Source organism: Pan troglodytes, chromosome 21 (genome assembly GCF_028858775.2).
Source record: "Pan troglodytes isolate AG18354 chromosome 21, NHGRI_mPanTro3-v2.0_pri, whole genome shotgun sequence".
Classification (NCBI taxonomy): Eukaryota; Metazoa; Chordata; class Mammalia; order Primates; family Hominidae; genus Pan; species Pan troglodytes.
Window position 1 is genome coordinate 23,001,367 of NC_072419.2, and position 13,144 is coordinate 23,014,510.

The window sequence follows — 13,144 nt, forward strand, 5'->3', positions numbered from 1 at the left end:
ATGACCATAAATAAAATTATCCCCCAGATCTACTCCTAGGTTCAACGTTTGTACCAAGAAGAGGTCAAGATTAACTGCATTTAGGCCGGGCACCATGGCTCACAACTGTAATCTCAGCAGTTTGGGAGGCTGAGGTGGGTGGATCACAAGGTCAGCAGATTGAGATCATCTTGGCTAACACGGTGAAACCCCATCTCTACTAAAAATACAAAAAATTAGCTGGGCATGGTGGCGGGTGCCTGTAGTCCCAGCTACTCGGGAGGCTGAGGCAGGAGAATGGCATGAATCCAGAGGCGGAGCTTGCAGTGAGCCAAGATCGCGCCACTGCACTCCAGCCTGGGTGACAGATCGAGACTCCAACTCAAAAAATAAGATTAACTGCATTTAAACGAGAGAGGCCACAAAAAATGTTGTCTCTCCCATGCTTTGTCTGTAGGTTTTCCAGAAACCAGAGGATTCAGTGCCCTGGACAACAGGAATCCAGAGGACCGCAGGAAACTTGTTCCACAAACCTGACCCGCCTACAAACCTGCTGAGCAACAGCCCCAGTTACGAGAGCTGCTTCCGAATCCATTACACTCCCAATACACGTCTTCTCCACAAAATGGAAAACTGCAGGCAGCCAGAGAAAAAAATCTTTTATAGGTTGCCATAATCTTCTGGAGACAAAAAGTTCAGTGGATTGATTCTATTATAAAACAGATATAAGCTGGTTGAAAGCATGCCTCCCCATGAAATTTAAACTCAGAAAATGTTAAGCCGGAAAAGAATCCCAATTTCATTTTACTATATTTCTTGTTAGTCAAAACATTTTGAAAGGGTTACAAGTTATCTTTCATCAGTGTGCTATCCACCCCTGCCGTGGCCCTGTAGTATCCTGCCTCTCCTACTCCCCCAGAGAAGGAATATCAAGACGCCAGCTCAATTTAAACTTCAGTCATTTACATTAGGATCCCATCATCACATGGATTCAAATATGCTCCATCCTCCAAATTCAGTTTTCGACAAACATTAATTGTTAAGTGTGTAAGACACCAAATAATTCCACATAATTAAAGTCTAAATAAAACAACTTCAATCCAACTTATACAAATTGCTCACTTTCCAAGGAAAAGCCTCTCCAGCTAGGCATCTGCACGTGAGCGCCTGCTTCTCCTCTCCCACCCGCTGCCACACCACAGTCAAAAGCCCTGTGCAGGCAACGAAAACACCAAAGCCAGCCGGACATTGGAGCCATCAAAGGATATGTTTTCAGCAAAAACAAAAGGGACCTTATTGATTAAAAAATGAGAAGAATAACCAATGCTGGAAGGATTCAAACAGCACTCTCAGGGCTGCGAGGACCACTTTGCAGCTCTGCTCTGGACAGACACTCACTCACAGAGGCAGCTCTCCCTTCTGCCGCACCATCTGTCAAAGGGCTGCCAGCTTGGCGCTGCAGTCCAAACTGTCTGTGAGTTATTTTGAAGCACAGAGCTCAAGGAGTTATTTGGAAGCCAGATGACATACCTTGAGCATTCTTCTTTAATTGTTCATAAAACGCTGGAACAGAGAAACCAAAACGCATGCAGGACAGATAAACCCAAAAGGGCATAAAGACTGGGGTGGGGAAGGAGAACACAGGAATGGAGAAAAAACTGGGGATTCCTCCTCTTAAAGGATCACTTCCAAAAAATCATGAGCAATAAAACATAGGGGACTTGTCAAAGCCAAGCCTACAGGTACACAGGGCAGGGGATTGAGTAGTCACTTTGTAAACCACTTCAAACACCAGGCAGTCAGCACAATATTGTAGCCACGCAAAAGGGAAACCGAGATGAAGGGTCTCAAGAATCCACTGATGTCAAGGCTGGATTTATCACAACACTAACTTCCCAGTTCCAAGAGAATCACTGCAGTTTGAGATAAATTTAGCCAGGATGAAAATCACACTGAGGCAGCATTCTAACAAAGAGACCAGAAAAACCCAAGAAGAGAGCTTCCTATGTGAACGGAGCAGATTCTGAAGTGCTGGCAGTGCAGTCCAGAGCCTGCATGTGGAACACACTTGGGTATCATATCTATCAGACAAAGCCTAACCACGAAACAGAAACTGTTTCAGTATTTAAATCCAAGGGACTTTAATACAAAGAATTGGTTACTTAGCTGAAGGAACAGCTGGAAAGCCATTAGGAACAGTAAGGCCACCCACAAACTGGCAACAGCAGAGACCAGCATCACCCTAGGCAGGAGGGGCAAAGGCACGAGGGGGTATTTCCCGAGGGCAAGGCTATGTCACCTGGCAGAACTGCTACCACAGTGGGCTGGTCCTTGCTGTGGGAGCTGGGGCCTTGGAGAAGAGGTACCTGCTGCTGGGGATGCTAGGCGAGGCTGAAGGGGGAGGGCCTGATTTCTCTCTCCAATCTCCACAGGGATCCAGGAGCCCAGAAAAGGGCGGCCCACAGGGGTCAGCCCATGAGACAGGGCAGAACAGGAGAAGGAGAAGAACAGATATGAGGACAAGGAAGCCTAAGACTACTCTGCATTTCCTCAGTGTGTCTAAATCAGCACTGTCACCCCAGCACTTTGGGAGGCCAAGGCAGGAGAATTGCTTGAGCCCAGGAATTCAAGACCAGCCTGGCCAATGTGGTAAAACCCCATCTTTATAAAAAATACAAAACTTAGTCAGGCATGGTGGCACATGCCTGTAATCCCAGCTACCTGGGAGGCTGAGGTGGGAGGATCACTTTAGCCCAGGAAGTTGAGACTGCAGTGAGCCAAGATCGCACCACTGCACTCCAGCCTGGGTGACAGAGTAAAATCCTGTCTCAAAAAAAAAAAAAAAAATTCAGCACTCAAACTTGAAGGTACAGACCCGTCTCCTGGGGATCTTATTAAAATACGGATTCTGATCCAGGAGGTCTGGAGCTGGGCTTGAGGGCCTGCGTTTCTAACCAGCTCCCCGGTGATGCTGATGCTGCTGTCCATGCTATGCTCTAAACAGCAAGGATCTAACGGATCCAAATGAAGGACTGAGCTGTACTTCAGCCATATTCCCTCCGAGAATAAAAATGCACAATCATACAAGAGCCTTTCTAGTGGGAATGAGAAAGTAAGAAGAAAAACATAGCGAAGAGCATCACTGGGACGGGACCGCCGCCTGCACAACACTCCCTGTCACTCTGCCCACTAGGTCATCAGATTTGTATGGCTTAGGGCTGTTGTTATAGGCTGGATTACGACACCCTAAAATTCATGTTGAAGCCTTAACCCCTAGTACCTCAGAATGTGACAGTATTTGGAGATAGAGCCTTTCATTAAGTTAAAATTAATTAATTAAGGGGATTAAAATGAGGTTATTAGGATGGGTCCTAATCCAATCTGACTGGTGTCCTTATAAGAAGAGGGCATGGTGGCTGATGCCTGCAACACTTTGGAGGCTGAGGCGGGTGGATCACCTGAGATCAGGAGTTCGAGAACAGCCTGGACAACATGGTGAAACCCCATCTCTACTAAAAAGACAAAAAATAGCCAGGCATGGTGGTGGACACCTGTAATCCCAGCTACTCGGGAGGCTGAGGTATGAGGTAGAGGTTGCAGTGAGCCGAAATCACACCATTGCACTCCAGCCTGGGCAACAAAAGCACAACTCCATCTCAAAAATAAAATTTAGAAAAACACAAAAAAGAAGAGGAACCTAGGATACACACAGGGAGACCAAGTTGCAGGCACAAAAGAAAAGGCCATATGAAGACACAGACAAGAGAGGACCATCTGCAAGCCAAGGATGGGGGGCCTCAGGAGAAGTTAATCTGCCAGCACCTTGATCTTGGACTTCCAGCCTCCAGAATTGTGAGCAAATAAAAGTCTGTTTTTTAAGCCATCCAGTCTGTGGTATTTTGTTTTGGCAGCCCTGGCAGATTAATACAAAGGTTTTTATTTTTGTTTCTTGATACTAACCTAATCCCATACATTCTCACCGCATGCCTGCTCTGTGAGAAGCAGAGTGCTAGGAGCTGGCTCGCGGAATGATAATGAGACAGTCCTTGGCCAGATCCTGCTCCTGTTTTTCTGTGTGTAAGAGTTGGCAGAAAGAGGAAGAAACCAATACCACCTAACTCAGAGGACAAAGAATCCTGTGGCAGAAGCAAAACCAAATACTGCAGAAGCACAAAGGAAAAGAAAATTCATCCTAACTGGGAAGTAGGGGAGAAGAGGAGTGATCGGGGGAGGGGGGCTCCAAGATGGATTTTGCTAGAGGCACGGAAAGGGGACACATCCTGAATGAAGGAGTAACACAGGCAAAGACCACAAGACACCAGGAAACCCAAAGCCCCGGTGCACACACCGACCAGCAGCAGGGCCTCTGGCAGGGCGGGGACTCCAGGGGTGGTGGGCACAGAAAGAACTGTGCTAGGACAGATGATACCAACAAGGAGATTAGTGCCTGTAGGGGCCAGGCAAAGAAGTCTGGACTTTAGAAAATGAAAAGTAATAAAAATGAGGAAGGCAGACTAAGGGGCAAGAGAGTGGAGACATAGAGTACAGTACAGAGGATAATAAACCTCTCTCTCATTACCTAACTGTCTAAGACCTGCCTCATTAAGATAAACACATGTTCTACTGTCAACTACTTTCAAAATAACTCAGAACTTAATGATGCCTTCCTCTGTTAACTTGGATATAAGGAAGAGGTTGCCATCCGCTGTGATTTCCAAGCTGGGAAGTAGGGTACGTGGCAGTTATGGATGAGTGCCATGACCCAGTGAGTCAGAAAGAGAACTGAAGACTAACATCCAAGTTCTGAGTTCTGCAGATCAAAGCCCAAGGCTCCAGCCACGATGACCATGTTGCCACCAGCTCTGCTGCAGTCAGTGCCTGCTGTCAGAGCTCACACCCACCCCGCAGTCTTTCACTTCCCCTCCACCTTCATTCAACAGGACCGTGGATTCCACTCACCCAGGGCAAGGGAAGCCACCGACTAGGTAGAGAAAGAAGGGAACAAAGTCACTCCCTGCTTTTGAGTATCCAAGAGCTTAGGATCTGGTGATTTCCAGGGAAATTTAAGGAACTTTCAAGAGCAATTCTGACTTCAATGGACCTTCTCCCCACCCACTGACTTCAGCCTCCTGCCCACCATGAGAGGGGGTTTGTACAGCCACTCCTCAGGATATATGCCAATAAACCAACCTCATGGCTCATAACTCAAACAGGGAATATGAGCACACAGCTCAGGAAACTGCCACTGAGTTGGGGTGGGTTTTATGCGCATTACTGGAACAATGACTGACTGATATAAAACGCTAACAGCAGAAATACGGGAAGGGATACAGATACAAACCCATCAACTAACAATCAATTTCTAAAGAATGTCTTCATAAAAACATTTGAGTAGCTCTCCTCTTCACCTTAGTCTTCAGGCACTGTCTTCCAATAAGAGTTTAAGGCAGCCCTTAAAATATCAAACACGAGCAGAAAATGACTACAGGTTTAAAGCACAAATACCAGCAGAAAAGTCTAAAACAGGCTTATAAGATCGAGAAAGGGAAAAACATTGAAATAGCATTCTCCTTTCTCGTAACGTTTAACACCTAGCATGCATCACATTTTTCCCTTCTCCTATGAAAAGTCATAAAAAAGAAAATAGTTAGACTTATTTTTTAAAAAAGCATTGGAATTGGAGGAGAATTTAACTTCAGGACCCAAAATCACCTTCTGAGAAAAAGCATAAGAAAAAGTTCAGGCTGTCATAGTTCTCGGTGTGGATACCCTTTACAGAAACATTATAAAAGCCCTACTACATTGACATGGAGGGACGCTGCAGCAGCAGCAGAGGAGACGGAGCTTCCGTCTTTTCATCTCTTGCAGCATTGCCTCCTGTGCTAATGGGCACTATGTATACTAAGGACTTTTCAAATAGCTAACGGTTTTATTTCTTTTTTTTTCCTTAAGTAAAGTAGATTTTAGTCCTCCCTCTTTGACAAATTTCCAGAGCAACATTACATGGTGCATGAAAAGTCAGATGACTTGGGCTTCAGGGGCTGAGGCACCAACACCTCTTACAGGGAATGCAACTTAAACAACAACAAAGTCACATATTTGGTGAACTTATTCCACATCTGACTATTCTGAAATATGAACGAAGTCTTTGCTCAGTTTCCTGCACAAAAATCTCTCAACAAAGAAAATACTGCAGAAGTACCTCAAAATAATATGACATTATCATTGTAATCAGGAGAAGAGAAAAGTCTGAATGCAGAAACCCTCACTTGTTGCAGCACATAAGAAGCTGGAAAGGCCATCTCTAGGACCATCACAACCTACCACCATCTAAACTTAAGCACAACCTCTGATCTCATGAGATACAATCTTTCTAACACCTGGGCAAGCCAAGTTGCCTAAATGGTGCAAGGAGAACATTACATAATATAATGCTGAGCCTGCATTCTGAAACAGTTGTCAGATGCAGAACTCACCTGCAAATCCAAGGCTGCAGAAGTTTACCCCGTGAAACAGTAATTAGGTGTGCCATTCTCACATGAAGGTGATCCACCTTAGGATTCTGCCAAGACATTCTGCCAAGACTCATCTATCTGGTCTCATCAATATCAGATGGAGATTTTTGTTCTTTGGGAAAGTTTTACCTCAACAGACGTCAAAAACAAACCTCACATTGAATAGCCTCTGAATTCTTTTCTCTTGTGCACAAAGCCAGATACCATCAAAGCACAAAACTCAAATTTGTGTCTCAAACCTGGTATGGCTGACTCTCAACAGATGACAGAGGTTGTCTGCCAACTCAGCAAAAAATGAGAACAAAAAGAAACTTGTATTTTGAAGCATTATGATAAATGGAGGCTACTGCTGACATCTTTTCACAGCGAGTCTTGCCAGAAACACAGGCCATCCCAGTCTAGTCCTTGAGACATGCAGAAAAATATTTTGATAGGAAATTACTAGCTTTGAAATTTCTGAAATCTAGCCATGCTTTGCAAGCATATTCCATAATATTGCCACGGGAAATATTTTTTTCATTTAATATGTTGCTTTGATATTGGCTTTAACAAAAGCAGAAAAACAAAGTGAATATCCTTGAATATTAAATAGAGTTCTAATATGTGCTGAGTCAAAAATGGAAAAACCCCTAAAAGTAAAGGCAAACATCTTAAATATCAATATAACCTGTACATATTAAAACACACAGCTATAATATCTAATAGCCTTTTTTCTCACTTCTTCAAAATCAAACCAGAACTCCCATCCCATGAAAGTCACTAATTGGCTCCAGTGATCTTACCTTAACAAAGTATACAACTGCCATGTTTGGAGATTTAAAAAAAAAAAAAAAAAGTTTTACCAGTTTAATCCACCATAGTAAGACTAAACACATTTTTCTAGTCCTTACTTTCAAAATATTTTGGGTTTCATTCCACTTATTTGTCCATTCCTTGGTCAATTCTTGAACCTGAAAAGAAAAATATACATACGTGACTGCCTCATAAAGAAAGTTTATAATTTTCTTCTAGTTTCCGAACTCTAATATCTCATGGAAAGATGTACTATAATTTTTTTAATGAGATCGCGACTTTTACCCCTGAAAGAACCATCACCAAAGATAAATCAAACAAGCTGATTTATTCCTACAACCTACATTAGGGCAAAGGAAAGAACAGACAGAAATTTGTCAATTTGCCTAGAATTTCACAACTGCCTTTTTCATGGTGTACTTAAAGCAGCTCCCTTGGATTATTAACCAAAATTACAAGTTTGAAGATGACAACGTCCCATTAAATGGATTAATTTTTCATTATTCTACATCAGGTCCTAAAAAATAGTGATTTATTTTTATTTCTAATTAGATGTGATTAAATCACCTTGGATGCTGTAGTTTTACTTTAGGAGATAATTTGCTTTTGTAGCTAATTAACAGGGCTTATAAATCTCATTCTATCTTTTTTTGTTGTTGTTAAAAAAAAGAAAAAAAGGTGGTTCTTTAAACGACTCTTAGTAAAAGCAAAAATCTTTCGACAAAAATCACTTCTTTCCAGTCGGCTCTAACTTAGGGGAGTAAACACGCTCAACTGCTGAACACAGCACAGTTGGAAATTGCTTCTCAAAGTTAATGGTAATGTTTTGTTAGTTCCCTAAAACTTTTTAAATGATCCTAGTGATTAATTCATCAGGAAACAAAAAGTGATATTTGAGAGGTAGAAAAAATATGAATGAAAAATGCGTTCTGTGGAAAGGAAGAGACCAAGGTCTATAAGAGAGTAGCTTCAGAAAGGGGAGAACTCATCCTTTCCAAGCCTTTTCCTTTCAGCACCTTTATCATTCCTGCCACCTCCTCACTCCCAGCAGCAGACACCCTCCCATTAAAGTTACCTGGTCTCCCCAGTAAGTTTCCCTATTTAATCAGGCCAAAATAAATGCACAGAATACATCTGCTTGTACTCTCACTGCTAAGATAAACTGATTTTCTATATGCCATTAAGCATAGTAACTGGAAAGGGTATTCAAGGCAGCAAACTTAATGAAAGAAAGCATCAGTTATTGACAAGTATCTGCAGTGATGGTTTATCCAAGAGGAAAACCAAAATATATCTCATTCACCTATAGTCAATCATTCAGGGGTCCTCAATTTACCTCAAATAAGACTGTGGGAATTCTAGGTTAACTTAAAGAAAATAATAATGTTGCTTCTTTTACTAGTTATTAGTGCCAAAATCTATCACCTTCTTGATGAAAAACAAATGAAATAGGAGGAAGAGCCTCCCTAACTCTGTGCTTTGCTTGTTTTCTTGTTGTTGTCGTCTTTGGTTTTGGTTTTTGGAAATGGGGTCTCACACTGTCGCCTGCGTTGGAGTGCGGTGGCGTAATCACGGCTCACCATAGCCTCTACCTCCCAGAGTTTGAGTGATCCTTCCACCTTAGACTCCTGAGTAGCTGGGACTACAGGTGCATACCACCACGCCCAGCTAATTTTTGTATTTTTTGTAAAGAGGAGGTCTCATCATGTCGCCCAGGCTGGTCTTGAGCTCCTGGGCTCAGGCGATCCTCCTGCCTCAACCTCCCAAGATGCTGAGATTACAGGTGTGAGCCACTGCACCTGGCCTGCTCGTTTTCACTGGTGTGGTAAGACTGTCCTGATTTATCTTAAACCAGTTCTACACTCCAGTCCTTCATTTCATCACTTGAGTGATACCAACCCTACAGACTCCTGATAGCAATAAAAGTCATGTGACTCTCCTGGCTTTTTGTTTTGAAAAAAGCTTTCAGAGAAGGAATATTCTTATGCCTTCTCTCCCTACAGATGGGGAAAAGACTGGTGTATTGAATTACTAATTTATACTCATCAGTTAACAGATTGTCATTGGCAATTTATGTGAGAACACAAAGCATCGAACAATAAATGATTCTGCATCTCACCAACAGATACGTTTCTCATCGAAGAAATGTGAGCAAATCAATCCTGTTTGAATTCAAGCAATTCTAGCTTAGAAAAAGTAAGCATGCCTTGGATTTATTTTACTGTTGCATTTAAACGAAATAATATCCATTTAAAACATTAATTTAAAAATGCAAACATGTGCTACTACTTCTAACAGTGGGATCAGGTGATGAGATTTATATCCAAGCAAACTGCAAACAATTAAAATGGGTCAGCAAAAAACTAGATGATAATTTAGAAAATGTTAAGAACAAGATAGGCAGTCATTTCTGTCACAGCATGTATAATACATCCAAATTAATACGTTTATTAGTTTCCAATAACTTATTTGGTATTCATGAAAACTATTGTTAAGAAACAATTTAAGACTATATCCAGATACAGTTTAAATTATAGCACTCAAAATTAGAATTTGAAGCACTAATAAATAAAATTTCATTTAAAAAATAGGGATTAAGAAATTAATGTTTTACTAAGGCTATTATCAGGATATTCACCAGCATAATTATCCTAGATGTGTCAACAAGTTCCTAACTACACCCCAATTTTTATCTTCCATAATGTGTATTCTTGAAAAAGCTTTTACCAACAGAATCCAATTTTCTTTTTCAATCTGTCTTAGCCATTCAGCACCATGAACAAAATTGACTCCAAAAGTTGTTCTAATGTCTGTTTCTCTTTTCACAGAAGTTTAAAAAAAAAAAAAGCATAAAACCAGGTCAGCCATAAAACTGGTTTTTCGAAGGCATGGGCACACACATTGGCTTTAGCCCGTAACGGCTCCAGATCTCTTCTCCCTTTGGTTACTCACTGCCAGTCTCTCCCATCTCAAATCTCATCTAGCTTCACAGAAACTAAGCACCTAACTAGAGTAATCAGCGATTCCTCAAGTGCCACTCTTCCCACTGGGAACAACAAAAAGCTAAAGGGTGGTCATTGTTGAGGCCATGGGGACCACTACTGTTTCATGAATGTTGAACACAGACTCCCTCAAACAGGGACTCCAGTCAGCTCTGATGACCTGAGCAGCCTCACTGCTTTGCAGGATCTGCATATCCATTTAACTAACCATCATGTGCCAGACAAATCCCGTTTATTAAACCACAGAGAATGTGCTGCAATACATAAAATGTCAGCTATCGTGCTTCTTCAAAAATGATCACCAACGAGGGAGGAGGCTAAGTGCAATAAAGAAAAAGAAGGCATCTCAAACGGCAAGTCCTAAAAAAGCATGCACTTAAAATAATAGTAAAAGTTATGATTTAAAATTATAAGTCAAAGTATCACTTACTCTTGCTTCATTCTGCTGAAGTTTTTCCTCCATACTTAAAGCTGTGGGGGAGTCTAAGAGGGCAATCTACAATATAAACCATAAAAGAAATCAGCAATTAATAAACAGCAATAATCTAGTTTTTTCCCTGAATATAGTAAATTATCCAAAATTATCCAAAATTATCCAAAATTTCACAGAAACTATTAAAGGTAAAAAGCGATGTCCTACACCCTGCCAAAAAGTGTTGAATATCACCAAGTCTTTACTCCACGGGATACATCTCTCATAATATTCAAAACCATGGCATCCCAGTAAACCTACATTTGCAATACAAATCAGCAAAGCAAAAGATGTAACGTATTGACATTTTACCAAAATCAAACACAGTCTAAATCCCTAGATCTTAAGGATTCGCCTCTTTTAATATGTACAGAGTACAACATTCAAAAGGGACCATGCCTAAGTCTTGCTCAACCGCAGGCTTCTGAGATTTGCTCTTACTGATACATGAAAATGAAACGCATTTATTTTCACTGCTGATGGTATACCCCATATGGCATGGCTACACGACAATCTCTGATTACATTTCCTTATCCCTGTCGAAGAATTGTAAAGATTGAAGTGAGAATGATAAATACCAAAATCAGTTTAAAACTGAGCAGGACAAGCAGACAGAGACAGGAGAGGGAAACGGAATCAGGCTGGGGCTTAAACTGCACTCGTAACATGTGAGTCCCTGACCTGAGTGGCAGGGACACTGTGCTTCCTATTCTGCCTCCTTTTCTCATGGCCTAAGATATCCCTTCGAAGAAAAAAGAAAGAATATCCCTCCTATCCTACCCGCAGGCAATCACTTTTTCCCAATTTGGTTGTGTAAACTTACAGTTACTCTGGTCATATGCAAGCGTGTTTTTTGTCGTGTTTTTAAATATAAGTGGCATAAAAACACTATTCTGGATATTGCCTTTTTAACACACCAATATATCTTAGAGAAAATTCAGTAAAAATAAAAAACTGCTTCACTCTTTTTAACAATTCCAATTTCATTATACAATATTCCATTGTATAGATTTCTATGATTCATGTTAGTGCTCTCCTATTAACATAAATGTGGTATTCTTAATCTTTCAGGAGGACTATCCTTATGCCCACTGCCTACAGTATGCATGGCTCTATCAATAGAATAAATTCCTAGAAGAAGAATTTGTGAGTCATCTATACGTATGGTTTTTATTTTTTATAATTGCCAAGTTGTCTTCCCCAGAGACTGCAGCATTTTTTTAATGACTATTTACTTTTCAATTTCTCATCAAACAAAAACACCCACAAGGTGATCTTCTTCGGCACTGTTAAACATTCAAACTATGAAGACTACCATGGGCCACACCTGGCATCTGTATACTGAACGAAAGCAGAGCTGGCCAGAAAGGAGCATAAGCGTTCGTCTTGGTAGGCAAGGTCCTCGTGACAGTCTATGCAGTAGTCCTCAAAGATGTCCCCGAGCTATTGTCTTTGGCCTTCCTGAGTAACCATTCATACGTGAGGGGTCGAGATTCACATAGGCGTCTGTGGGACCCACCCTGGTTAGAAGCCCACACCCACAGAACGCAGCATCTCTTTCAAAAATGCCACAGGCACATCCTCCAGGGGCCCCACAAGGGACACACCCTGTTACAAGAGTCACTGTCCTCCAGGAAACCCAGAGCTATGGTTTCTCAGCTGATATTAATAGTACATATGTAGTTCATCCTAATCCAGATGTAATTCACCAGTTAGGGGTCATTTTCATCATTAGGGATGTTGCCTAGTTAGACAGGTGTCATCCCACTTTTATCTGGTTTGCATAGAATGAAGCCAGAAAGTTAACCCAAGGTCAAATCCATCCTCAGTAAAGAAAAGGGAGCTTTGTTAGCATGTTACTACAATGCATCATTGCATCTAACATGTTGTCTTGCACAGAGATGGTACTTAATAAATATTTTTCATTGAAGACATGAAAGTGGCAGATGTTAGTATTACTGCATTGTTTATATATGGTTGACAATTTTCAAAACAAGTAGAAAGCCCTTTATAACGTGGGTAATTTTACAGAATCCATTGTTGAGACTTTTATTGATAATCAAAGCTGAAACAGTTCTGCCACATCATCAAGTCAGGAGATAATCACGGACTGAATAGAAGCACAAAGACTCATGACCAGCACCCCTTCTGGAACATTATTTTTAAGCACGTGTAAAGAACGACCTTCCTAAATCCTTTTAAAAGAAATCATTGGTAAAAGTACCATTTTCAATTAAATTACTATTTGCAAGGTGTATCTTTAGAAGAAAAGTGTTTCAAATCAAATAATAATCAGATTAAGTTCATATGTTGTTAAATCAAAAGTAACACTACCTCAAAAACACTATTACAAAAGTGTAGTAATAGCAGTTCTACTAACAACT

General features: G+C 41.1%; 1 protein-coding gene across 15 annotated transcripts in view; it reads right to left on the reverse strand.

Moving 5' to 3' along the window:
- Positions 1-13,144, reverse strand: part of KIF16B (kinesin family member 16B) — a 302,464-nt gene that overhangs the window by 217,387 nt on the left and 71,933 nt on the right. For all 15 annotated transcript variants that reach the window (XM_009436832.5, XM_063803041.1, XM_009436829.5 and 12 more), the window contains 2 exons: positions 10,719-10,784; positions 7,385-7,444 (listed from right to left, as the gene is read on the reverse strand). In XM_009436832.5, the coding sequence (XP_009435107.2) occupies positions 7,385-7,444; positions 10,719-10,784 (126 nt within the window). The remainder of the gene's footprint in view (positions 1-7,384; positions 7,445-10,718; positions 10,785-13,144) is intronic.